Genomic DNA, 26,382 nt, shown 5'->3' on the forward strand with positions numbered 1-26,382 from the left:
CTGAGCGTCCTTTCAGATTATGTCGATGTAGGACTCGTTTTACTGTGGATATGGATACTTTTGTACCTGTTTCCTCCAGCATCTTCACAAGGTCCTTTGCTGTTGATATTCACTTTTCGCATCAAAGTACGTTCATCTCTAGGAGACAGAACGTGTCTCCTTTCTGAGCGGTATGACGGCTGCGTGGTCCCATGGTGTTTATACTTGCGTACTGTTGTTTGTACAGATGAACGTGGTACCTTCAGGCATTTGGAAATTTCTCCCAAGGATGAGCCAGACTTGTGGAGGTCTACAATTTCTTTTGATTTTCCCATGATGTCAAACAAAGAGGCACTGAGTTTGAAGGTAGGCTTTGAAATACATCCACAAGTGCACCTCCAATTGACTCAAATAATGTCAATTAGCCTAACAGAAGCTTCTAAAGCCATGACATCATTTTCTGGAATTTTCCAAGCTGTTTAAAGGCACAGTTAACTTATTGTATGTAAACTTCTGACCCACTGGAATTGTGATACAGTGAATTATAAGTGAAATAATCTGTCAGCAAACAATTGTTGGAAAAATGACTTGTGTCATGCACGAAGTAGATGTCCTAACGGACTTGCCAAAACCATAGTTTGTTAACAATACATTTGTGGAGTCGTTGAAAAATGAGTTTTAATGACTCCAACCTAAGTGTATGTAAACTTCCGACTTCAAGTCCATGCACTCTCAGCTAGAAGTTTTCATTTTTTTTGTCTTATTTCTTGTTTGTTTCACAAGAAAAAATATTTTGCATCTTCAAAGTGGTTAGCATGTTGTGTAAATCAAATGATAGAAACCCCCCAAAAATCTATTTTAATTCCAGGTTGTAAGGCAACAACATAGGAAAAATGTGAAGGGGGTGAATACTTTCACAAGCCACTGTAATACAGAACATCAATAAACAAGAACAGCAGGACAGAACTACATACATTTTTTTAAAGGCACACATAGCCTACATATCAACGCATACACACTAACTATCTAGATCAAATAGGGGAGAGTCGTTGTGCTGTGAGGTGTAGCTTTGTCTGTTTTTTTAAACCAGGTTTGCTGTTTATTTGAGCAATATGAGATGGAAGGAAGTTCCATGCAATAAGGGCTCTATATAATTTATATATTTTTTTCTCTATTGTGTTATTAACTGTATGTTTGTTTATTCCATGTGTAACTCTGTGTTGTTGTTTGTGTTGCATTCTTTGCTTTATCTTGGCCAGGTTGCAGTTGTAAATGAGAACTTGTTCTCAATTAGCCTACCTGGTTAAATAAAGGTGAAAAAAATATATATATAATACTGTATGCTTTCTTGATTTTTTTTGTCATCATAACGTGTATTTCAAGCATATGTTTAATATTTATAAAAGTTACGTATAGAAATATCCCTTAAGTAGGGGAACCAGTCTCTGATGAGAGAGCCATAATACCAGAACCAGGGGTAGTAAGACTCTGTCTGACGAGTGGCTCCAGAAGTGATGATGTGAAGCGCTGCCTCACTGGCCGGCCAGGCTGGGATGTTGGTGAACCCCCTGTAATACAAACAGTGATGGCTCTGCATCCTTTCAATATTTTTTAAATGTATCCAAGGATACTTGGATAAAGGTGCTCTAACAACTATCAAGACAACCATAAAACACTTTGTAGGGTTGCAACTTGACTGAAGTTGATATCAACAATATCGTACTTGACTTTCTCCATAGCCGAGTCCGTATCGATCAGGGCCAGGACGGTGATAGTAATGGACACGTTGCTCCTCTGCATGGCCAGCTCATGCTGCAGCGTCCCAAAGAAACCGTTCAGGGCAAACTTAGTGGATGTGTAGGGGGCCATAAACGGGCTGCACATTTTTCCTGTGGGACCAAAACACTAGCCAATCATAGGTCCAGGGTCACTTGGAAAGCTTTGTTTAGAGAAGAGCTCTGACCCACCTAATAAGGAGGAGACGACCACAATGGAACCGCTACTCTGCTCAAGGGTGGGCAGAGCAGTCTTCGCCATCTGCAGATAGCTGAGGAAATTTACCTGACAAAGAGCAAGTAAAAGAGGAGATAAAATAACACTATTGTAATAGTGGTACTGTACATATAATGGTAGGCTACATGTACATGTCATCCTACTGGGTCACATGAAACACAGTAGTCGAGATAGATACCCCACCTGCATTAACCATCTAGTGTGCTCCACATCTCCGTCCCACATGGCGAATGGGCTAGAACCTATGTGGTTCAGCACCAGGTAGTCCAGTCCTCCCAGCTTGTCCACAGCAAACTGCACCACTCTCTCTGGGTCAGAAGGATTGGCCATATCTGCTGCTACGTACAGAGCTTTCTGGGCCCCCAAACCCTGGCACTTCTCTACTACCTGCAATACAAGAGAGTGATGTTTGCATAAGAGTAACATAATTTTGAAAAACATTAAAAGGTATTGTCATAGACAACTATTGCCTAGCGACATTGATGAAAACACCTGATTGAAGTGTCACTGACCTGCTGTAGAACCTTCTCCCTCCTGGCTGTAATAACCACCTGGGCACCAAAGCCGGCAAGGTGATATGCCATTTGTTCACCTATACCCGTACTGGCACCAGTCACCAGGACCCGTGCACCCTTTAAAGACTCTGAAAACCAGCCATGTTGAAAGTCATTAAAGTACTCATTACATTTTACAGTATAGTTTGTCTAAATAAAATTCAAAACGGAAAAAACTAAGACAAGGAGATGTTTATTGTCGATGTGAGGCCTATCAAGAAAATGTGCATTTGATGTGCACTAAAGTACATGCTGCATCTTAGACCTGATGGACACTTTCCTGGCATCCAACTAGCTGGATGATATGGATCTTTATGTCTGTCTAGGACTCAGTGTATAGTTCAATGTGTAATCTATATGAGTAGAAACAAGGGGAATGTTAATTATAGGCCACCAGAGAATTACTGCTTTAAACACTTCCCACTGAGCACACACTGTTTGAATGAACATTGTTTACACGTCATTTCAATGAAATTATGTTGAATATATGTTGAATTGATGTCTGTGCCCAGTGGATTATGAATGAAGTTAATTGTTAGATAGTGCCTGAGTTTGCTGCTTTTGGATCTGAAAAAACCCAGGCTAATTTATGGTGAGAAATAGCAGGGGAAAACAAATGTCCACACTTAGAGAAATAACGATAACCTAGGTTTAAATGTGATAGATTATTAGAAGTATAAGGCTGTGACTGCAATTTCCACTGCTTTTTACTGTACATGGAAACTACTCTAGCCTGATTATCAACTACTACGGTTTCCACCCTAAACCAGTTATGAGTGGAATGCATATTACGTAGTAGGCTGTAGTTCTGTATGGTTCCAATTCCACATGGTTGCCTCTGACTCATTTCAGGCCTATGACGACTATACTGTATTATCGTATGTGTATTGTACTGTATTGCACTCACAAAGGTCATCTGGCCGAAAGCTTAGCTCAGTAAACCTGAAAGTTGCATTGAATAAGTGTTTGTGAATTCATTCATATCAGATTGGTTATTACGGAGTGCACCAAGTAGTGCACCAAGGAGTGCACCAAACATTACTCATCACTTAGCCTACCAAAACAAAACGGAAACACATTCCAGCAGTGTTGCTTTGGATTTAAACGTGTAAGTAAACGTGTACTTTGAAACAGTTTTACTTGATAGACCAGTCAAGGATCATGAAGAAGCTAAATAAATATCTTACCTGAGTCCAAGGTGGGTCCACTCCATTGGAAAGCAACAAAAGCTACTCCTATAGCACCAACAATTAAGAGTTTAGTAAAAGCCTTCATCTTGTGACTGCAATACCGTACTCAATGGGCTTGTTTGAGTGGTAAGGCGGAAGCAACTAGCCTCTGCCGAGTCCCCAACAACCGGACATTCCGGTTTTCAGGGGAAATGGAAAGACAGCCTGTGATGCAACTTCCTCTTTGGTTGTTAACAAGGTGACACTATCTTAACTCTTCCTCCACATATACTGGATTGGTTAAACAGTTTTTGTCTTCTCGTCAAGACCAGTATGTAGGGGATTTAGTTTCAGGTGTTCATTTTACACCTGTAACTGACTATAGACCAAAGTCCAGGAGTGAAGTCGGGAGGTGCATCAGCTACAGCCCAAAGTCGGACACTGATGTGGTTTTCCAACAGCAAAGCTTAGTGCAACATGGCAGTGTTGCCATTGTTTATAAAAGTTTTTCTTTGTAATGTCAAAATAAACATGTCTCCAACCCCCATATCACACACTCATAAACTGAAAATATACGTGTATGTGTGTACATTGTACCAGTGGAGGCTGCTGAAGGGAGGACGGCTCATAGTAATGGCTGGAATGGAATCAATGGAATGGTATCAACCACATGGAAACCAGATGTTTGCTACCATTCCATTGACTCCATTTCAGCCATTATTATGAGCCGTCCTCCCCTCAGCAACCTCCACTGCATTGTACTATCAATTGGGGTTGAGAGAGCCGCAAATATCACATTTATCTGTACATATCCACTGTATACATATGAATCGCGGCAGTAAAATATCGGGGTCGTAAAATATCCCCAAAAACTAAATATGTTTTGGATGAACACATTTATATGAACTACCAAAAAAAATAAAACATGAACCAAAATTCACGCTACTTCTGCTAATAAAATCCTGTGCAATCTGATCCCTACACAGGCTCAGGAGCCTGGGAGGGCGGTACTTCTTCCGTTGCCAGTACCCCTTGGAGGTCTTCTGCTGTGAATTCTTTCAAGCCCAGAAACGTTTCTGCCGCAGCCACAATGATGTACAATTTGTGGGATTTTTTCGACACTTGAGCGGTACAATTAATAATCGTTGCAATAAACAGCACAAAATCCACATTTTTCACACAAAGCGTGTCCGGTTCTCTTGATTGACAAACATTCACTAACGGCTGGGGTGTATCTACTACTATATCATCAACACTAGAGTCGCTTGCTTTCTCAATTCAATTAATCAATCAAATGCATTTATAAAGCCCTTCTTACATCAGCTGATGTCACAAAGTGCTGTACAGAAACCCAGCCTAGGGCCTTCCTCTGACACCGCCTGGTATAGAGTTCCTGGATGGCAGGAAGCTTGGCCTCAGGCAACAGAACATTGTACTGTCTACACTCGGTTTGTTGATTATATTAAAAAAGTTTAATTAAATCGTTTTTAATCCGAACTAAAGTTTTGTTGCTAAGGATTCCACGACGCGGTTAGCCTTTATGGCTGGGACTGCAAGTTTGTGTTCCGTTTTTTGCGTGGATTCCGCGACTGCTACAGTGGGGGGAAAAAGTATTTGATCCCCTGCTGATTTTGTACGTTTGCCCACTGACAAAGAAATGATCAGTCTATAATTTTAATGGTAGGTTTATTTGAACAGTGAGAGACAGAATAACAACAAAAATATCCAGAAAAATGCATGTCAGAAATGTTATAAATTGATTTGCATTTTAATGAGGGAAATAAGTATTTGACCCCCTCTCAATCAGAAAGATTTCTGGCTCCCAGGTGTCTTTTATACAGGTAATGAGCTGAGATTAGGAGCGCACTCTTAAAGGGAGTGCTCCTAACCGCAGCTTGTTACCTGTAAAAAAGACACCTGACCATAGAAGCAATCAATAAATCAGATTCCAAACTCTCCACCATGGCCAAGACCAAAGAGCTCTCCAAGGATGTCAGGGACAAGATTGATGACCTACACAAGGCTAGAATGGGCTACAAGACCATCGCCAAGCAGCTTGGTGAGAGGTGACAACAGTTGGTGCGATTATTCGCAAATGGAAGAAACACAAAATAACTGTCAATATCCCTCGGCCTGGGGCTCCATGCAAGATCTCACCTCGTGGAGTTGCAATGATCATGAGAACAGTGAGGAATCAGCCCAGAACTACACGGGAGGATCTTGTCAATGATCTCAAGGCAGCTGGGACCATAGTCACCAAGAAAACAATTGGTAACACACTACGCCGTGAAGGACTGAAATCCTGCAGCGCCCGCAAGGTCCCCCTGCTCAAGAATACAAATACATGCCTGTCTGAAGTTTGTCAATGAACATCTGAATGACTCAGAGGACAACTGGTGAAAGTGTTGTGGTCAGATGAGACCAAAATGGAGCTCTTTGACATCAACTGAACTCGCCGTGTTTGGAGAAGGAGGAATGCTGCCTATGACCCCAAGAACACCATCTCCACCGTCAAACATGGAGGTGGAAACATTATGCTTTTGGGGTGTTTTTCTGCTAAGGGGACAGGACAACTTCACCGCATCAAAGGGACGATGTACCGTCAAATCTTGGGTGAGAACCTCCTTCCCTCAACCAGGGCATTGAAAATGGGTCGTGGATGGGTATTCCAGCATGACAATGACCCAAAACACACGGCCAAGGCCACAAAGGAGTGGCTCAAGAAGAAGCACATTAGGGTCCTGGAGTGGCTTAGCCAGTCTCCAGACCTTAATCCCATAGAAAATCTGTTGAGGGAGCTGAAGGTTCGAGTTGCCAAACGTCAGTCTCGAAACCTTAATGACTTGGAGAATATCTGCAAAGAGGAGTGGGACAAAATCCCTCCTGAGATGTGCGCAAACCTGGTGGCCAACTACAAGAAACATCTGACCTCTGTGATTGCCAACAAGGGTTTTGCCACCAAGTACTAAGAGTCATGTTTTGCAGAGGGGTCAAATACTTATTTCCCTCATTAAAATGCAAATAATTTTATAACATTTTTGACATGAGTTTTTCTGGATTTTTTTGTTGTTATTCTGTCTCTCACTGTTCAAATAAACCTACTATTAAAATTATAGACTGATCATTTCTTTGTAAGTGGGCAAACATACAAAATCAGCAAGGGATCAAATTATTTTTTCCCCCACTGTAGCTGGCTGTACTACAAACACCTATCGTTGTCGTGTGAAAGACTCATTGTTATCTTTTCGTAAAACAACTGGTTGCAGTAAAGAGCCAATCTGGATACTAAGGAGATCCTCAGGGAAATCGACGAGTACCAACAGCTTTACGCTATGGAGGGACAACATACTCCATCATGGAAAGATCCAACCACCTCACAAAATAACTTTAACCTGACAAAAAAAATAAAAACAGATTCATCTACAGACACGGACGATTTACTTACCATTGAGGTAGAGGCTAGTGCTCTGGCTGGAATCCATGCAACACTGGAAAAGTTGTGTGAGGAGGTACCAGGGCTGAGAGGGAGTTTGGAGTTCAGCCAGAGGGAAATTCTCACGCTCCAAAAGAGAAAACAAGACACTCACAGCCAAGATAAAAATCCACGATTCCGACATGGATTGTCTACTCAGGGAAAACAGGATGATGAAGGAGTTGCTACTAGACATACAAAGTCATAGCATGCGTGAAAATAAAAAAAATTCTGGGATTCCTGAGGACGCATACAATAATCCTGAGGGCGCGATCAAAAATTCAATCAAACCGCATTGAAACTACCTATAGAGACTTTAAACAAGAGGGCATTCCACCGAGTACACAGACTTGGAGCTCGGAGCGACAAGACCAAGGGTCCCCGACCGATCATCGCAAAATATGAACACTACCAACAAAAGGAGCTGATCAAAAGCAGGGGAAGGGAGCTTAAAGGGACCAAATTCGGTCTCAATGACAAATTTCCAAGAGAGATAAATTAATGTCGTAAGAGACTGTATCCAGTACAAAGACAACAAAGGGAGAATGGTAACCGTGCCTTTATCATTGTGGACAAACTCTTTATAGATGGACAGCTATTCCGAGACAGCTCCGTAACACCGTGGCTGTACTAAATTCTACAGGGACTTCAGGTTACGAAAAACAAATAAGGTATGGGAACTGTAAAAATATCTGAACATTATGAAGTGGATATGAACACGCACATACTCAATTACATGCTTGCTTACACATATGGACACACACACACACACCTGATCTCGCTCTTTTCTCTCACTCTCTCTTTCTCTCTTTTCTCTTCTCTTCTCTCCCTCTCTCTATTGTCAAGAACTGTTTTATAATTTAATGTGTATTGTTTGTCTATCTTTTTTATGTATTTGTCTACAAGTTTATATATGTTAACAACAAGCAAGGGGAAGATATCAGAATAGGGCCATTGGGGAATAATAACATATTGTACGGAATACATTTGTACTGTAGTGAAGCCGTCTCTCGAGTAATGCAAGGTCTCTTTCATGATCATGTGAAACGTCAATTGCTATGGAAATGCTGGGATGTGTTTTTCAATTATGTTAAAGGTAATTATGATGGTGATATGATGGTGATATGATATGGATTACAATTATCATCATGAATATTAAGGCTATACACACTACATGTTACACACATAGACACTTAACCATGCAAATTTGCAGAGTTATTATTTATTTGGACATCACACATTATAGTCTTACTCTTATACAGACATCGTACACACTCTCACTATATCACATCTAATATCATACACATCAACCTACTCAGATTTGCTACACACATAATATATTGTCTCAATTTTCTAACATCTGTGGCATTGGCTCACAAGCAAACAAGCAAGGGAATAAAACAAATATTGCTAAAAACCTATTTCTTGAATTCTAAATATCAGACATTTGAAAGATCTAGTTTTAACCTTCATAATACCTCTGATGGCAGTAACTTTACAAGCACTAATTATGGTCAATTTAGACTGAGAATAGTATCTAGTTATGGTAAGGGCTGAAATAAGTATAGCCAGTTATAATTGGAATGGTTTAGCAGATTATTTTAAAAAAGATCAGTCTTTACATGGCTAAAAGAAAAGGAATATAACATATACTGTTTACAGGAAACTCACTCTACATCCTTAGATGAAGTTGCGTGGAAAAAGGAATGGGGTGGTGAAATATTTTTCTGTCATGGACAAAGGAACTCAAAGGGTGTGATGATATTAATTAACAAAAATCTCAATCTGAATGTGCAAATAGTCACGAATGATTCGCAAGGAAGGTGGATCCTTTTGAATATGAAAGTGGATGAAAAAGAGATTTGGCTCATTAATCTATATTGTCCAAATCAGGATGATTCACCCTTCTTCGACAACATTTATACCAATTTATTGAACTTACAGGCAACAAATGATCTAGTCATTATGGTAGGAGACTATACCACAGTGTTAAGTACCTCAATGGACTGTAAAGGTAATCACTCTACAAACTATCATCATCGTGCCCTTAAGGAAATCACAAATATTATGGACACATTAGAAATAGCGGATGTTTGGAGACTAAAAAACCCTGACCTAGTGAGATATACATGGAGGAGACTTAAATCAAGCTAATCATCTTGACTACTTTCTTGTCTCTTTCTCTCTTGTATCAAAGGTTAAAAAAGTTTTCATAGGAATACGATCGGATCATCATCTAATTGGCATTCACATAACTCTTATTTTCCACGTGGACAGGGATATTGGAAATTTAATCAAAGTTTACTGGAGGACAACTTATTTTTAACTAAGACAAAATAATTTATAACTGAATTTTTCCAGTATCCAATGGAAATGAACCAATGGAAATGTTCAGCTAATCCCCGTATTGTTTGTTATACCTTTAAACCATTCAATTCAATAATTCATCAATAATAAAAAAGCAGTTTCTGGCTAAAGAGACAAGACTAACAAAGGAAATCCATGAACAACAGTACAGGTAGATAGTAATAAAAACGATACTACAGAGATAGAAAATAAGTTAGAGGGAAAACAAAAAGAACTTGAGGAACTTATCCTCTATGGGCTAGGCGGGACGTAATCGCAAACTTCCGGTGAATTTACTAACAATTTACTAAATTACTCACGATAAACGTTCACAAAAAGCATAACAATTATTTTAAGAATTATAGATACAGAACTCCTCTATGCACTCGATATGTCCGATTTTAAAATAGCTTTTTGGTGAAAGCACATTTTGCAATATTCTAAGTACATAGCCCAGCCATCACGGGCTAGCTATTTAGACACCCGGCAAGTTTAGCCTTCACCAAAATCAGATTTTCTATTACAAAAGTTTGATTACCTTTTGTTGTCTTCGTCAGAATGCACTCCCAGAACTGCTACTTCAATAACAAATGTTGGTTTGGTCCAAAATAATCCATCGTTATATCCGAATAGCGGCGTTTTGTTCGTGCGTCCCAGACACTATCCGAAATGGTAAATCAGGGTCGTGCGCATGGCGCAATTCGTGACAAAAAAATTCTAAATATTCCATTACCGTACTTCGAAGCATGTCAACCGCTGTTTAAAATCAATTTTTATGCAATTTATCTCGTAAAAAAGTGATAATATTCCGACCGGGAATCTCCTTTTCGGAAAACAGAGGAAAAAACACAAAGACGGGGGCGGCCAGTGCACGCGCCTAAGCCCACAGTCCCTTGATCGGCCACTTGAGAAAGGCGATAATGTGTTTCAGCCTGGGGCTGGAATGACGACATTCAGGTTTTTCCCGGGCTCTGAGAGCCTATTGGAACCGTGGGAAGTGTCACGTTACCGCAGAGATCCTTTGTAATGGAATGAGATGTCAAAGAAAGACAATAAATGGTCAGACAGGCCACTTCCTGTAAAGGAATCTCTCAGGTTTTGACCTGCCATTTGAGTTCTGTTATACTCACAGACACCATTCAAACAGTTTTAGAAACTTTGGAGTGTTTTCTATCCAAAGCCAATAATTATATGCATATTCTAGTTACTGGGCAGGAGTAGTAACCAGATTAAATCGGGTACGTTTTTTATCCAGCCGTGTCAATACTGCCCCCTAGCCCTAACAGGATTCAAGAACGATCTAAAAAATAAAGCAAACTGGATGGAATATGGAGAAAAATACACAACATACTTCCTGAATCTCCAATACAGGAACGCTAACAAAAATAATTTTCAGAAACTCATTACTGAAGACGGAGTCATCTATGATTCTCCGAATGATATTTTAAAAGAGGAAGCTAATTATTTTAGGCAGATGTTCTCTTTTCCGTAGTCACGACTTCCGCCGAAGTTGTTCCCTCTCCTTGTTCGGGCGGTGTTTGGCGGTCGACGTCACCGACCTTCTAGCCATTGCTGATCCATTTTTCATTTCCATTGGTTTTGTCTTTTCTTCCATCCCACCTGGTTCCAATCCCATCAATTACATGTTGTGTATTTAACCCTCTGTTTCCCCTCATGTCCTTGTCGGTGATTGTTTATTGTAAGTGTATGTGTACGTCTGTACTGGTGTGCGTCGGGTTATGTTACCCATTGATTTTTATTATTATGTTTTCCGGTGGGTTTTTTGTAAATAAACTGCGCCGTTGGAAACACAGTTATTTCTCTCCTGCGTCTGACTTCTCTGCCGAAAGTTAAACACCCTTACATCCGTCTCATCCTTTCCCACTGAATGAAGATTATGGTAAGGATTTTTTTCCAAATAATACAAAAAATGGAAAAATAACAAATGTACAGAAAGATCAGTGAGAAGGCCAAATTACAGAGGAATAACTTTTTGAGGCTTTTAAATCCTTTCAGTCTGGAAAAACCCCAGGGCTTGATGGCATACGGGTAGAGGTATATCAAATAATTTTTAATATACTAAAAGCTCCATTGTTAGATTGTTTTAACTACTCCCATAGAAATGGTAGTCTGTCAGGTACTCAGCAGGAAGGTCTGATTTCTCTATTACTAAAACAAGATCCAGATGGCAAATATAAAGACCCAGTCTATGTAAAAAACTGGAGGCCCCTTACACTTCAATGTTGTAATGCAAAAATACTAGCAAAATGCATAGCACTCAGAATTAAAAGGGTTTAACCAGGTATTGTTCATCCTGATCAGACAGGTTTTTTACTTGGACGATACATTGAAAATATTATACAACAACTACTAGAAATAATAGAACATCATGAAACATATAAGAAGCCAGGAATGGTATTTATAGAGGATTTTGAAAAGGCATTTGATAAAGTAAGACTGCATTTTATTTAGAAATGCCTGGATTTTTTCAATTTCAGTAATACTCTTATAAAATGGGTAAAAATAATGTATAGCAACCCCAGCTGTAAAATAGTAAATAACGGCTACTTCTTATTGAGTTTTGAATTGTCAAGAGGAGTTAAACAAAGGTGTCCACTGTCACCAAATCTATTCATTATGGCCATCGAAATGATAGCTATTAAAATCAGATCCAATGACAACATTAGAGGATTAGAAATCCAAGGCTTAAAAACAAAGGTGTCCATGTATGCCGATGACTCAAGTTTTATATTAAGTCCGCAAGCTAGATCCCTGTAATGTATCATTGATGATCTAGATAACTTTTCTGTACTCTCTGGACTAAAACCTTAAATACCTGTCTATTTATGGAAAAATTGCCCTGATTAACTCCTTAGTCATATCTCAGTTTACTCATTTACTTATGGCGCTGCCTACTCCTGAAGATTCATTTTTCAAATCATATAAGAAAAAAATATTTCACTTTATCTGGGACGCTAAACCATACAAAATAAAACGTGCCTATCTATATAATGAATATGAATTGGGTGGGTTGAGATTATTAAATATAAAACCACTAAACCTCTCTCTAAAAGCTTCACACACTCAAAAGTTTTATTTGAACCCTAAATGGTTCTCAAGTAGATTACTAAGAAAAGCTCATCCATTGTTTAAAAATGGTCTTTTTGCCTTTGTGCAGATTGCCATGTCTCATTTTTGATTAATTGAAAATTATACTTTTTTCAAAGTATCTCTCTTTTTCAAACAAGCATTGCAAAGCTGGCTACAATTTCATCCCCCTGAAAAGATAGAACAAATATTACAACAAATATTATGGCTGAACTCAAATGTGCTGGTTGTTAAAATACCTGTATTCATGGGAAAGATGTTTGAAAAGGGTATTTTGTTCTTAAATGATATTGTAAATTGGAATGGTAGAGCTATGTCCTTCAGAGTTATCAGAATTGTACAGAAAGGTCTGCTCAATCCAAGAGTACAACCAATTAATTACAGCATTACTCCAAAAATGGAGGCAGGTGGCAGCGGGAGAAGGTAGGGAACTTGTCTGTCTGCCCAATATAAAGGATCAAAACTGGCAGAGGAATAAAAATATCATAAACTGGAAAGTATACCAGTTTCATTTGAGGACCTGGATGTTGACAACTGTGCCATACAGATAGTTGGGAAGAGAATTTTGATGTACCGATTCCATGGTACAGGGTGTATGAGTGGATATATAAAACAACGTAAGATTCAAGACTTCGTGTTTTTCAGCTAAAATTATTATATAGAATTCTTGCCACCAACAAAATGTTGAATATTTGGGGCATAAAATCATCAAAGCTCTGCAGATTTTGTTGTGACAGAATCAATTGACCATTTATTTTGGTATTGCCCTCAGGTAGCCTGTTTCTGGTCTCAGGTTCAGGAATGGCTGAAAATGCATAGCATTGATCTAGAATTGACCCTAGAAATAGTATTGTTAGGAGATCTGGAGAGACCGGGTCAGTCAATTACTAATATACTAATACTCTTAGTAAAAGTATTTATCTTCAACTCGCAATCTGTAGATTCTATTCAATTAGATAGATTGAAATTGTACGTTAAACATCACAGCATAGTTGAAAGATATGTGTTGCGTAGAAACCCGAAGTGGGTGGCCAGCAGAGATAGATGGGATGGGCTGAGGGAAGCTGAGGGTTGGTATGTGGAATTGGAGACAAGTGGGAGTGGAGTTCCTGTGTGGGAGATAGAATGATGGTCAAAGATGAAAGTAAAAAAGTCAAAATAAAACATAATAAAAAGTACATTTGAATGACGCTAAGTGTGTCATAGGTGTCGATGAAGGGGGACCAAAACGCAGCGGGTAAAGTGCTCATCTTCTTTTATTATTAAATAAATTGAACAAACAAAAATAACAAACCGACAATAAACAGTTCCATAAGGCACATAGGCTATACCGAAAACAACCACCCACAAAAACACAGGAAAAACAGGCTGCCTAAGTATGGCTTCCAATCAGAGACAACAAAAGATAAGCTCTGGATAAGAGCGTCTGCTAAATGACGTAAATGAAAGACACCTGCCTCTGATTGGAAGCCATACCTGGCCACACATAGAAAAAGAAACATAGAAATAGAAAACGAGAACCAAAATCCCCTAGAACCAAACAACCCCAAAACAAACACCCCCTGCCACGCCCAGACCATACTACAATTACAAATGACCCCTTTACTGGTCAGGACGTGAAAGTACCCCCCCCCCCCCCCCCAAAAAAAAAGGTGCACCCACAAAACAACCCCAAACCTAAAGGGAGGGAAGGGAGGGTGGCCACCGTCAACGATGGTTCCTGTGCTACACCCCCCCCCCCCCTTCGCCAATCTTCCCCCTATGGAGGTGGCTCTGGTTCTGGGCGTAGCTCCCATTCTGAAGACTCTGGGCTGCAGACCACCGCTGAAGGCTCTTGGCTGCAGACCACCGTTGAAGGCTCCGGGTTGAGGAGCGTCGCTGAAGGCTCCGGGCCGAGGAGCGTCGCTGGAGGCTCCGGGCCGAGGAGCGTCGCTGGAGGCTCCGGGCCGAGGAGCGTCGCTGGAGGCTCCGGGCCGAGGAGCGTCGCTGGAGGCTCCGGGCCGAGGAGCGTCGCTGGAGGCTCCGGGCCGAGGAGCGTCGCTGGAGGCTCCGGGCCGAGGAGCGTCGCTGGAGGCTCCGGGCCGAGGAGCGTCGCTGGAGGCTCCGGGCTGAGGAGCGTCGCTGGAGGCTCCGGGCTGAGGAGCGTCGCTGGAGGCTCCGGGCTGAGGAGCGTCACTGGAGGCTCCTGACTGGGGAGTGTCGCTGGAGGCTCCTGGCTGAGGAACGTCGCTGGCGCCCTCCTGCGTGGAGCTGGGACCGGTCTCCCCGGACTGGGAAGACTTACAGAAGACTGGGTGCGCAGAGCAGGCACGAGGCACACTGGGCCGTGGAGGCGCACCGTAGGTCTGGAGCTCAGGGCTGGCACACTTCGTCCTGGCTGGATGGTCCCTGTAGCCCGGCACGGGCGGAGCGCTGGCACAGGGCGAGCTGGGCTGTGCTGGGGAATGAGGGCTGCCGTGCGTAGAGCAGGCGCTGGATAAGCTGGACCGAGGAGAGGCACTGGTGGCCAGATGCGCTGAGCAGGCACACTCCTTCCTGGCTGAGTGCCAACTCTAGCACGGCAACGCTGCGGAGCCCGTACCGACCACACCGGACTGTGCGTGCGGATGGGCGAGAGAGTGCGCATCACCCCGTAATGCGTCATTCGCCCCTCTGCACACCTGCTCAGTCGTGCCCTCTCTACCAGTACCTCCTTCCGGAATCTCGCGTCAAGCTCGGCGCTCGACTCCTTTCTCGGCTCCGGTTTGCTCCACGGCTCCCTCCGAATAGCCCGGGAAGTTAGGTCAGGGTTCCCCCCTGACCTAGCAACACTCCCCTTATGCCCCCCCCCAAAAAAATGTTTTGGGGCTGCCTCTCCACCTCCTGAATAGGAGGATACAACACCTCGTACCTCCGTCGTTCCCTCTTTGCTTCCTCCAGCTCCGCCTTCGGGCGCTAGTACTCCCCAGCCTGGCTCCATGGACCCTTGCCGTCGAGGATCTCCTCCCACGTCCATGACTCCAAATACTTCTCCTGCTGCTCCTTCCTCCGCTGCTTGTTCCTTCTTTGGTGGGTGGTTCTGTCATAAGTGTTGATGAAGGGGGGACCAAAACGCAGCGGGTAAAGTGCTCATCTTCTTTTATTATTAAATAAAGTGAACACTTAAACAAAAATAACAAACCGACAATAAACAGTTCCGTAAGACACATAGGATATACCGAAAACAACCACCCACAAAAACACAGGAAAAACAGGCTGCCTAAGTATGGCTTCCAATCAGAGACAACGAAAGACACCTGCCTCTGATTGGAAGCCATACCTGGCCACACATAGAAAAAGAAACATAGAAATAGAAAACTACAACCAAAATCCCCTAGAAACAAACAACCCCAAAACACACAAAACAAACACCCCCTGCCACGCCCTGACCATACTACAATTACAAATGACCCCTTTACTGGTCAGGACGTGACAAAGTGGCAGTGTTTTTACAATTAATGCCGGTTTGCCTGAGGCTAATGCCGTGCAGGTGTTTGTACACATGCACATACACACACTCTCATTCAAATAAGCACATACAAGAACACACACATACATGTAATAGTGCCAGGCATGCACACAAACATATACATTTGGCATGGTTGTTATGGTTTTAGTTGTCCTTGACGTCCTTTGTTAAAAAATGTATTTGTATTTATAAATTGTTTTTGCATTGTTGTTTGCTGTTTTCTTCTGTCTTTTTTTTCCTTTTTCTCTTTAGTTCATTCTCTTGGTTGTTGGTGCATTGGGGGGTTCTTGGGGTGGGGAATGGAATAGATTGTATTATTTATTTATTTTTTATTCCTGGCGGGGGGGACTGTGGGAGGGGACTCCAATGGTTGAGGCACAGCTATTGGGGAACTGTGGGGGGATCTTGGAGGGTTCGGGTTCACGTTTTTTGACCTGATGGTAGATCGGTCAACATGCCCTTGAGCAGGGCATTGACTCTGGATGCTTCTGTGTGTCGCTCTGAATGGGAATCTGTTGGATGACTGGTATGATGTAGTTGTTGAGCGGCTTCACTGCAAGTATATTGTATGTTTCGAATATAAAAAAAATATAAAAAAAATATTTCACCTTTATTTAACCAGGTAAACAAGTTGAGAACAAGTTCTCATTTACAACTGTGACCTGGCCAAGATAAAGCAAAGCAGTTCTACACAAACAACAACGCAGAGTTACACGTGGAATAAACAAACATACAGTCAATAATACAGTAGAAAAAGTCTATATACAGTGTGTGCAAATGAGGTAAGATAAGGGAGGTAAATAAAATAGGCCATAGTGGCGAGGTAATTAAGATATAGCAATTAAACATTGGAGTGATAGATGTGCAAAAGATGAATGTGCAAGTAGAGATACTGGGGTGCAAAGTAGCAAAATAAATAAATATATACAGTATGAGGATGAGGTAGTTGGATGGGCTATTAACAAATGGGCTACGTACAGGTGCAATGATCTGTGAGCTGCTCTGACAGCTGGTGCTTGAAATTAGTGAGGGTGATATGAGTTTCCAGCTTCAGTGATTCATGCAGTTCGTTCCAGTCATTGGCAGCAGACAACTGGAAGGAAAGGCAGCCAAATGAGGAATTGGCTTTGGGGTGACCAGTGAAATATTCCTGCTGGGGCGCGTGCTGTGGGTGGGTGCTGCTATAGTGACCAGTGATAAAAAAAATGAAAAAATAAAAAAGCTTGGCCTCAGTGATGTACTGGGCCATACGGACTACCCTCGAAAGTGTCTTGAGTCTGATGGTTCGTCGGAGGGCGTAGTGGGATTTCCTATACACTTCTGGTTAGAGTCCCGCTCCTTGAAAGCGGCAGCTCTACCCTTTAGCTCAGTGCGGATGTTGCCTGTAATCCATGGCTTCTGGTTGGGGTATGTACGTACGGTCACTGTGGGGACGACGTCATCGATGCACTTATTGATGAAGCCACTGACTGACGTGGTGTACTCCTCAATGCCATCGGAAGAATCCCAGAACATATTCCAGTCTGTGAAAGCAAAACAGTCCTTTAGCTTAGCATCTTTTTCATCTGACCAATTTTTTATTGACCGAGTCACTGGTTCTTCCTGCTTAAATATTGTCTTCTATCAGGAGCATAGAATTAGGGTCAGATTTGCCAAATAGAGGGCGAGGGAGAGCTTTGTATGCTTCTCTGTGTGTGGAGTAAAGGTGGTCTAGAGTTGTTTTCCCTCTGGTTGCACATTTAACATGCAGGTAGAAAATTGATTTAAGTTTCCCTGCATTAAAGTGCCCGGACACTAGGAGCACCAACTCTGGATGAGCGTTTTCCTGTTTGCTTATGGTGGTATACTGCTGATTGAGTGTGGTCTTAGTGCTAGCATCGGTCTGTGGTGGTATGTAGACAGCTACGAAAAATACAGATGAACCTCTCTTGGTAGATAGTGTGGTCTACAGCTTATCATGAGATACTCTACCTCAGGCGAGTAAAACCTTGAGACTTCCTTAGATATCGTCCACAAGCTGTTGTTTACAAATATACTTAGACCACCACCCCTTGTCTTACCAGATGCTGCTGTACTATCCTGCTTATACAGATTAAAACCGCCAGCTGTATGTTTTTCATGTCATTGTTCAGCCACGACTCGGCGAAACAGAAGATATTACCATTTTTAATGTCCCGTTGGTAGTTTAATCTTGCTCGTAGGTCACTAATTTTATTTTCCAATGATTGCACGTTAGCCAATAGAACAGACATCTTGGATTCTCTTGAAGTATCCCATATCTACCCATCCATCAACACCCAGGCTATGACTCCTTTAACTGGTGCTCTACTTCGCAGTTCAAAGCATAATACTTCGGGATTTGCAATTCTTGTAATTCCAAATGCCTTCTTCTTCTGCTCTTCAGAAACAAAATTAACCTGAACAAGCCCATTCCTGGTCACTCTGATTGATTCCACTTTTCACAATACATGCTTCACCTTCTTCGATACCTCAAACGGGTTTCTCAGATACACATCCTTATATACACTGCTCAAAAAAATAAAGGGAACACTTAAACAACACAATGTAACTCCAAGTCAATCACACTTCTGTGAAATCAAACTGTCCACTTAGGAAGCAACACTGATTGACAATACATTTCACATGCTGTTGTGCAAATGCAATAGACAACAGGTGGAAATTATAGGCAATTAGCAAGACACCCCCAATAAAGGAGTGGTTCTGCAGGTGGGGACCACAGACCACTTCTCAGTTCCTATGCTTCCTGGCTGATGTTTTGGTCACTTTTGAATGCTGGCGGTGCTTTCACTCTAGTGGTAGCATGAGACGGAGTCTACAACCCACACAAGTGGCTCAGGTAGTGCAGCTCATCCAGGATGGCACATCAATGCGAGCTGTGGCAAGAAGGCTTGCTGTGTCTGTCAGCGTAGTGTCCAGAGCATGGAGGCGCTACCAGGAGACAGGCCAGTACATCAGGAGACGTGGAGGAGGCCGTAGGAGGGCAACAACCCAGCAGCAGGACCGCTACCTCCGCCTTTGTGCAAGGAGGAGCAGGAGGAGCACTGCCAGAGCCCTGCAAAATGACCTCCAGCAGGCCACAAATGTGCATGTGTCTGCTCAAACGGTCAGAAACAGACTCCATGAGGGTGGTATGAGGGCCCGACGTCCACAGGTGGGGGTTGTGCTTACAGCCCAACACCGTGCAGGACGTTTGGCATTTGCCAGAGAACACCAAGATTGGCAAATTCGCCCTGTGCTCTTCACAGATGAAAGCAGGTTCACACTGAGCACGTGACAGACGTGACAGAGTCTGGAGACGCCGTGGAGAACGTTCTGCTGCCTGCAACATCCTCCAGCATGACCGGTTTGGCGGTGGGTCAGTCATGGTGTGGGGTGGCATTTCTTTGGGGGGCTGCACAGCCCTCCATGTGCTCGCCAGAGGTAGCCTGACTGCCATTAGGTACCGAGATGAGATCCTCAGACCCCTTGAGAGACCATATGCTGGTGCGGTTGGCCCTGGGTTCCTCCTAATGCAAGACAATGCTAGACCTCATGTGGCTGGAGTGTGTCAGCAGTTCCTGCAAGAGGAAGGCATTGACGCTATGGACTGGCCGCCCGTTCCCCAGACCTGAATCCAATTGAGCACATCTGGGACATCATGTCTCGCTCCATCCACCAACGCCACGTTGCACCACAGACTGTCCAGGAGTTGGCGGATGCTTTAGTCCAGGTCTGGGAGGAGATCCCTCAGGAGACCATCCGCCACCTCATCAGGAGCATGCCCAGGCGTTGTAGGGAGGTCATACAGGCACGTGGAGGCCACACACACTACTGAGCCTCATTTTGACTTGTTTTAAGGACATTACATCAAAGTTGGATCAGCCTGTAGTGTGGTTTTCCACTTTAATTTTGAGTGTGACTCCAAATCCAGACCTCCATGGGTTGATAAATTGGATTTCCATTGATTATTTTTGTGTGATGTTGTTGTCAGCACATTCAACTATGTAAAGAAAAAAGTATTTAATAAGATTATTTCATTCATTCAGATCTAGGATGTGTTATTTTAGTGTTCCCTTTATTTTTTTGAGCAGTGTATATACAGTACCATTCAAAAGTTTGGGCTCACTTAGAGATTTCCTTTTTTTTTTTTAAGAAAAGCAAAAAAAATTGTCAATTAAAATAACATCAGAATTGATCAGAAATACAGTGTAGACGTTGCTAATGTTGTAAATGACTATTGTAGCTGGAATATCTACATAAGCGTACAGAAGCCCATTATCAGCAACCAGAAAGAGACGCCTCACAAGTCCTCAACTGGCAGCTTCATTACATAGTACCCGCAAAACACCAGTCTCAACGTCAACAGTGAAAAGGCGACCCCGGGATACTGGCCTTCTAGGCAGAGTTGCAAAGAAAAAGCCATATCTCAGACTGGCCAATAAAAATAAAAGATTAAAATGGGCAAAAGAACACAGACACTGGACAGAGGAACTCTGCCTAGAAGGCCAGAGTTCCTCTTTCTTTTTTTTTATCCCAGCCCCTGCAGGAGGTCTTTTGCTTTTTGGTAGGCCGTCATTGTAAATAAGAATTTGTTCTTAACTGATTTGCCTAGTTAAATAAAGGATAAATGAAATTTAAATAAATAAATGTATGCACATGTTTTCTTGTGTTCTGAAATGTACAATCCCCCTCCCCCATCAACAGCAGCTGCATCACGAACTTTTTCTATCATTATTCGTTTTTATACCCAGACGAAATCCAGAAAAAAATATGATTTGTAGTATAATATAAATAATTTGATACATGACAGTCTCTAAATATATTTATTTTTATGTATTATATTTTTGCGAATCAGCTACTCTCGTTAAAAAATCGTTTAAAACAACTGTGTCAGAGGGTTGCCCTTCAACGTAGTTTTCGAGGTAGCGTAACCGGTTAATCTTCGTTGTCGAGTTCATTCATTTCATGTGCGCTGTTGCAACTAGCCAGTAAATACACAACGTTAATTGAAGAAATATATAGATTTACCTGTGACACTATGGCTGCTAAGCTATTGCCTGTTCTAAAGTAAGTTTTCGAGAAAGCATAGCTAACGTTAGCTAGCGAGTTATCTGGCAAACTGGTTAGCAGGTTGACATTTAGCTAGCTAACGGTAGTAGCTAGCTTTAATTTTGCTTTGAATTCAGTAACTATGTCCATTAGTCATTATCCAGCCAGTTAGCTAAACAGCACACGATCTAATAGTTAACTAGCTAGTTAGTAACATGTAGCTAACAACACTAACTGGCTAACGTTAACTAGCGAATATATACCAGATAGCTAGCAAACGTTGATGCAACATGGTGTGGTGGTTTTCAAGTTATGAATTTACTTTTTGTGCATTTAACACGTGAATGTGTTTGTACACTTTAATGTCAGGTGTAACGTTTAACAAGGCATGTTTCTCTGTCATCAAATACGTGGCACTTCGCCATCCACTTAGTTGTTTTATCTCGGTGTCAATCTTTTTCTCACAGGTTGGCCACTAAGGTGACAATTGCAGGAGGTGCTTTGTATGTTACCTATGATTCTGGACTATTAGGGGGAAGTGAGCAGGGCTCAGAGGTCCTTGGAAAAGCTAAAGCTGCTATTCCCCCTGCAGTGGATGAGTGGGTGAAGTATTTTGGCTTTGAGGTAAATATGCCTTTATTGTACTGTGATTTAACTGTCTGACAGCCAGAATAATGCACTATGGAGTATGAGGTGAGGGAGGATTAAACGTGTATGTCTTTCGTCTAGCTTCCAGCCGTCCCAAAAATGGGATTCTCCCCTGTCGAAGCGTGGAACTCGGGTAAGAAATGGTTGACAGCTGATTCATAAAGGACTTTTCCAGACTTACAAGTCTAAAATGTAGCAATTTCAAGAGTTTCTGTTATTTCATTCCAGGGGTGCAGTCATCCATATCTGCTCTCTCATCGGGCCCTACAGCATTAGGTGGCTACACCAACCAAGGCTTGCAGTACCTGAAAGACCTCACCAAATGAAAAGTGACATCCAGCAACTAGCAGACATTTAAATAACCTAATTTCTGTTTTGGATTGGTCCCTATGCAATCACAACCAAATCCTCAGGAGTAATATGACTGGTGCAAATACATACAGCCCTCCTGTAAAAGTCGCTTGCTTTGAATGCATAGCACATCAACTATAAAATGCAGTGGTACAGTAAAATCAGTGGAATTAGGCCATGGCCATTGTTGATTTGTGGAATGTGTAGTTGCTGATAATGCCAGAACTCAATATTTGCATTCTATTGGGATGACAGTAATTTGTCAACACAAGTAGAATACATTGCTTTATGCTACTTTGTGAGTAAAAAAAAAGACTGAATCTGGATACCACAGCAAGACCTGCACCCAAAAGAAATTACAACTGATTGACATGTAGTGTTATGTCTTGTGTGCACATTGTTAATTGTACAATTTATTTTTCTCAAGACTGATATATTTGGCATGTTCTGACATTGACCTGATTCCATATGTATCCCATCCAACACATTTTATACAGACTGTTTTCTGTATGTGTATATATTTCACTATTTAAGAGTGTAAAATAAACCTAAACATGTCAGATATGAGGCCTTTGGTGGGATCTGTCTTTTTTACTGAATATGTGCTGTGTACTTTAAATCAGTGGTTCCCAACTGTTTTTGCTCCAACTGAATTTTGCTCTGCTCGGAGTACCCCGTCATGTGTATTTTAACAGTAAGCCTATGGCAGGAATCAACTATACTTACCAAATATAAACAAAACTTGTGAAGTGTTTCTCAGAACATTTCTCAGAACAAGAATAGACTGACGAGTTTCAGAAGAAAGTGCTTTGTTTCTGGACATTTGACTTGTAATCGAACCCACAAATGCTGATGCTCCACATACTCAACTAGTCTAAAGAAGGACAGTTTTATTGCTTCTTTAATCAGTACAACAGTTTTCAGCTGTGCTAACATAATTGCAAAAGGGTTTTCTAATGATCAATTAGCCTTTTTAAATGATAAACTTGGATTAGCTAACACAACGTGCCATTGGAACACAGGAGTGATGGTTGCTGATAATGGGCCTCTACGTCTATGTAGATATTACATAAATCTGCCGTTTCCAGCTACAATAGTCATTTACAACAAAGTGTTTACACTGTATTTCTGATCAATTTGAAGTTATTTTAATGGACAAAAAATGTGCTTTTCTTTCAAAAACAAGGACATTTAAGTGACCCCAAACTTTTGAGCAGTATGGTATATACAATCAAATGTATTTTTAAAGACCTTTTTAAATCGGATGTCACAAAGTGCTATACAGAACCCCAGCCTAAAACCCCAAACAGCAAGCGCTACAGAAGTAGAAGCAGTGCCTTCGGAAAGTAGTCAGACCCCTTGACTTTTTCCACATTTTGTTAGGTTACAGCCTTATTCTAAAATTGTTGAAATAGTTTTTTCCCCCCCCTCATCAATCCACACAATACCCCATAATGACAAAGCAAACGCTGTTTTGAAATTTTTGCTAATTTATTACAAATACAAAAATGAAATCTCATTTACATAAGTTTTCAGACCCTTTACCAAGTACTTTGTTGAAGCACATTTGGCAGTGATTACAGCCTCGAGTCTTCTTGGGTATGAAGCTACAAGCTTGGCACAATCTTGGCACACCTGAGTTTCTCTCATTCTACTCTGCAGATCATCTCAGGTTTGTCACATGCGTCAAATACAACAGGTGTAGACCTTACAGTGAAATGCTTACTTACAAGCCCTTAACCAACAATGCAGTTAAGAAAAAAAAAGTTACAAATAATTAGAGCAGCAGTAAAATAACAATAGCAAGGCTATATACGGGGGTACCGGTCAATGTGCGGGGACAACGGTTAGTTGAGGTAATATGTACATGTAGGTAGAGTTATTAAAGTGACTATGCATAGATAATAACAAAGAGCAGCAGGGTAAAAGAGGGGGGTGGGGGGGCAATGAAAATAGTCTGGGTAGCCATTTGATTAGATGTTCAGGAGTCTTATGGCTTGGGGGTAGAAGTTGTTTAGAAGCCTCTTGGACCAAGATTTGGCGCTCCAGTACCGCTTGCCATGCGGTAGCAGAGAGAACAGTCTATGGCTAGGGTGGCTGGAGTCTTTGACCATTTTTAGGGCCTTCCTCTGACACTGGCTTGTATAGAGGTCCTGGATGGCAGGAAGCTTGGCCACCAGTGATGTACTTGGCCGTACGCACTACCCTCTGTAGTGCCTTGTGGTCGGAGGCCGAGCAGTTGCCATACCAGGCAGTGATGCAACCCGTCAGGATGCTCTCGATGGTGCAGCTGGAGAACCTTTTTGACGATCTGAGGACCCATGCCAAATCTTTTCAGTCTCCTGAGGGGGAATAGGTTGTCGTGCCAGCTTCACGACAGTCTTTCTTTTTTTTTAAAGTTTTTTTTAAAAAACATGTTAAGTCAGTTAAGAACAAATCCTTATTTACAATGACGGCCCAACCCGGCTAAACCTGGATGACGCTGGGCCAATTGTGCGCCACCCTATAGGACTCCCAATCACGGCCGGATGTCATACAGCCTGGATTCAAACCAGGGACAATAGTGATGCTTCTTGCACTGAGATGCAGTGCCTTAGACCGCTGCGCCACTCGGGAGCCCAGACCGCTGCACCACTCGGGAGTCTTGGTGTACTTGGACCATGTTAGTTTGTTGGTGATGTGGATGCCAAGATACTTGAAGCTCTCAACCTGCTTCACTACAGCCCCGTCGATGAGAATGGGGGCATGCTTGGGCCTCCTTTTCCTGTAGTCCACAATCATCTCCTCTGTCTTGATCATGTTGAGGGAGAGGTTGTTGCCCTTGGACCACACGGTCAAGTCTCTGACCTCCTCCCTGTAGGCTGTCTCGTCATTGTCGGTGATCAGGTCTACCACTAGTGTGTCGTCTGCAAACTTAATGATTGTGTTGGAGTCGTGCCTGACTGTGCTGTCATGAGTGAACAGGGAGTACAGGAGGGGACTGAGAGCGCACCCCTGAGGGGCGCCCGTGTTGAGGATCAGCGTGGCGGATGTGTTGTTACCTACCCTTACCACCTGGGTGCGGCCCGTCAGGAAGTCCAGGGTCCAGTTGCAGAGAGAGGTGTTTAGTCCCAGGGTCCTCAGCTTCGTGATGAGCTTTGAGGGCACTATGGTGTTGAATGCTGAGCTGTAGTCAATGAATAGCATTCTCACATAGGTGTTCCTTTTGTCCAGGTGTGAAAGGGCAGTGTGGAGTGCAATAGAGATTGCATCATCTGTGGATCTGTTGGGGCAGTATGCAAATTGGAGTGGTTCTAGGGTTTCTGGGATAATGGTGTTGATGTGAGCCATGACCAGCCTTTCAAAGCCCTTTTTTTTTTTTTTTTTTTTTAGTCATTTAGCAGACGCTCTTATCCGGAGCGACTTACAGTAGTGAATGCATACATTTAATTTCATACATTTTTTTTTTCCTGTGCTGGCCCCCCGTGGGAATCGAACCCACAACCCTGGTGTTGCAAACACCATGCTCTACCAACTGAGCTACAGGGAAGGCACTTCATGGCTACAGACATGAGTGCTACGGGTCGGTAGTCCTTTAGGCAGGTTACCTTAGTGTTCTTGGGCACAGGGACTATGGTGGTCTGCTTGAAACATGTTGGTATTACAGACTCGGACAGGGAGAGGTTGAAAATGTCAGTGAAGACACTTGCCAGTTGGCCAGCGCATGCTCGGAGTACGTGTCCTGGTAATCCGTCTGGCCCTGCGGCCTTGTGACTGTTGACCTGTTTAAAGGCCTTACATCAGCTGCGGAGAGCATGATCACACAGTCTCCGGAACAGTTGATGTTCTCATGCATGTTTCAGTGTTACTTGCCTCGAAGCGAGCATAGAAGTAATTTAGCTTGTCTGGTAGGCTTGTGTCACTGGGAAGCTCTCGTCTGTGCTTCCCTTTGTAGTCTGTAATAGTTTGCAAGCCCTGCCACATCCGACGCGTCGGAGCCAGTGTAGTACGATTCGATCTTAGTCCTGTATTGACGCTTTGCCTTTGATGGTTCATCTGAGAGCATAGCGGGATTTCTTATAAGCTTCCGGGTTAGAGTCCCGCTCTTTGAAAGCGGCAGCTCTACCCTTTAGCTCAGTGCGGATGTTGCCTGTCTTGACTGTGTGCTTAGGGTTGTTGACTTGTTGGAAGGTGAACCTTCGCCCAAGCTTGAGGTCCTGAGTGCTC

General features: G+C 42.4%; 2 protein-coding genes across 2 annotated transcripts; one reads left to right on the forward strand and one right to left on the reverse strand.

Moving 5' to 3' along the window:
* Nucleotides 1-821: 821 nt before the first annotated feature.
* Nucleotides 822-3,901, reverse strand: LOC106584264 (hydroxysteroid 11-beta-dehydrogenase 1-like protein). Its single transcript, XM_014169312.3, has 6 exons — nucleotides 3,734-3,901; nucleotides 2,505-2,635; nucleotides 2,176-2,379; nucleotides 1,947-2,040; nucleotides 1,703-1,868; nucleotides 822-1,547 (listed from the first exon to the last, which is right to left on the reverse strand). Exons 1-6 carry the CDS (start codon nucleotides 3,819-3,821, stop codon nucleotides 1,370-1,372), a joined length of 861 nt encoding a protein of 286 aa, XP_014024787.3. The 5' UTR covers nucleotides 3,822-3,901; the 3' UTR covers nucleotides 822-1,369.
* A 17,105-nt stretch (nucleotides 3,902-21,006) lies between these two features.
* Nucleotides 21,007-22,743, forward strand: LOC106584447 (MICOS complex subunit MIC13). The gene is made up of 4 exons (XM_014169800.3): nucleotides 21,007-21,195; nucleotides 21,645-21,801; nucleotides 21,907-21,958; nucleotides 22,054-22,743. Exons 1-4 carry the CDS (start codon nucleotides 21,167-21,169, stop codon nucleotides 22,149-22,151), a joined length of 336 nt encoding a protein of 111 aa, XP_014025275.1. The 5' UTR covers nucleotides 21,007-21,166; the 3' UTR covers nucleotides 22,152-22,743.
* Nucleotides 22,744-26,382: the final 3,639 nt, after the last annotated feature.

This window comes from Salmo salar, chromosome 23, assembly GCF_965601325.2.
Source record: "Salmo salar chromosome 23, fSalSal1, whole genome shotgun sequence".
In the NCBI taxonomy this organism is placed as follows: Eukaryota; Metazoa; Chordata; class Actinopteri; order Salmoniformes; family Salmonidae; genus Salmo; species Salmo salar.

Excerpts from the sequence above, each read along its gene's own strand:
- LOC106584264 (XM_014169312.3), bottom strand. The coding sequence starts at position 3,821 with ATGAAGGCTTTTACTAAACTCTTAATTGTTGGTGCTATAGGAGTAGCT. Across the intron at positions 2,380-2,504 it reads GGGAGAAGGTTCTACAGCAG|GTAGTAGAGAAGTGCCAGGG; the intron begins GTCAGTGACACT and ends CTTGTATTGCAG. Across the intron at positions 2,041-2,175 it reads ACACTAGATGGTTAATGCAG|GTAAATTTCCTCAGCTATCT; the intron begins GTGGGGTATCTA and ends GCTCTTTGTCAG.
- LOC106584447 (XM_014169800.3), top strand. The coding sequence starts at position 21,167 with ATGGCTGCTAAGCTATTGCCTGTTCTAAA. Across the intron at positions 21,196-21,644 it reads AAGCTATTGCCTGTTCTAAA|GTTGGCCACTAAGGTGACAA; the intron begins GTAAGTTTTCGA and ends TTTTTCTCACAG. Across the intron at positions 21,959-22,053 it reads TGTCGAAGCGTGGAACTCGG|GGGTGCAGTCATCCATATCT; the intron begins GTAAGAAATGGT and ends ATTTCATTCCAG.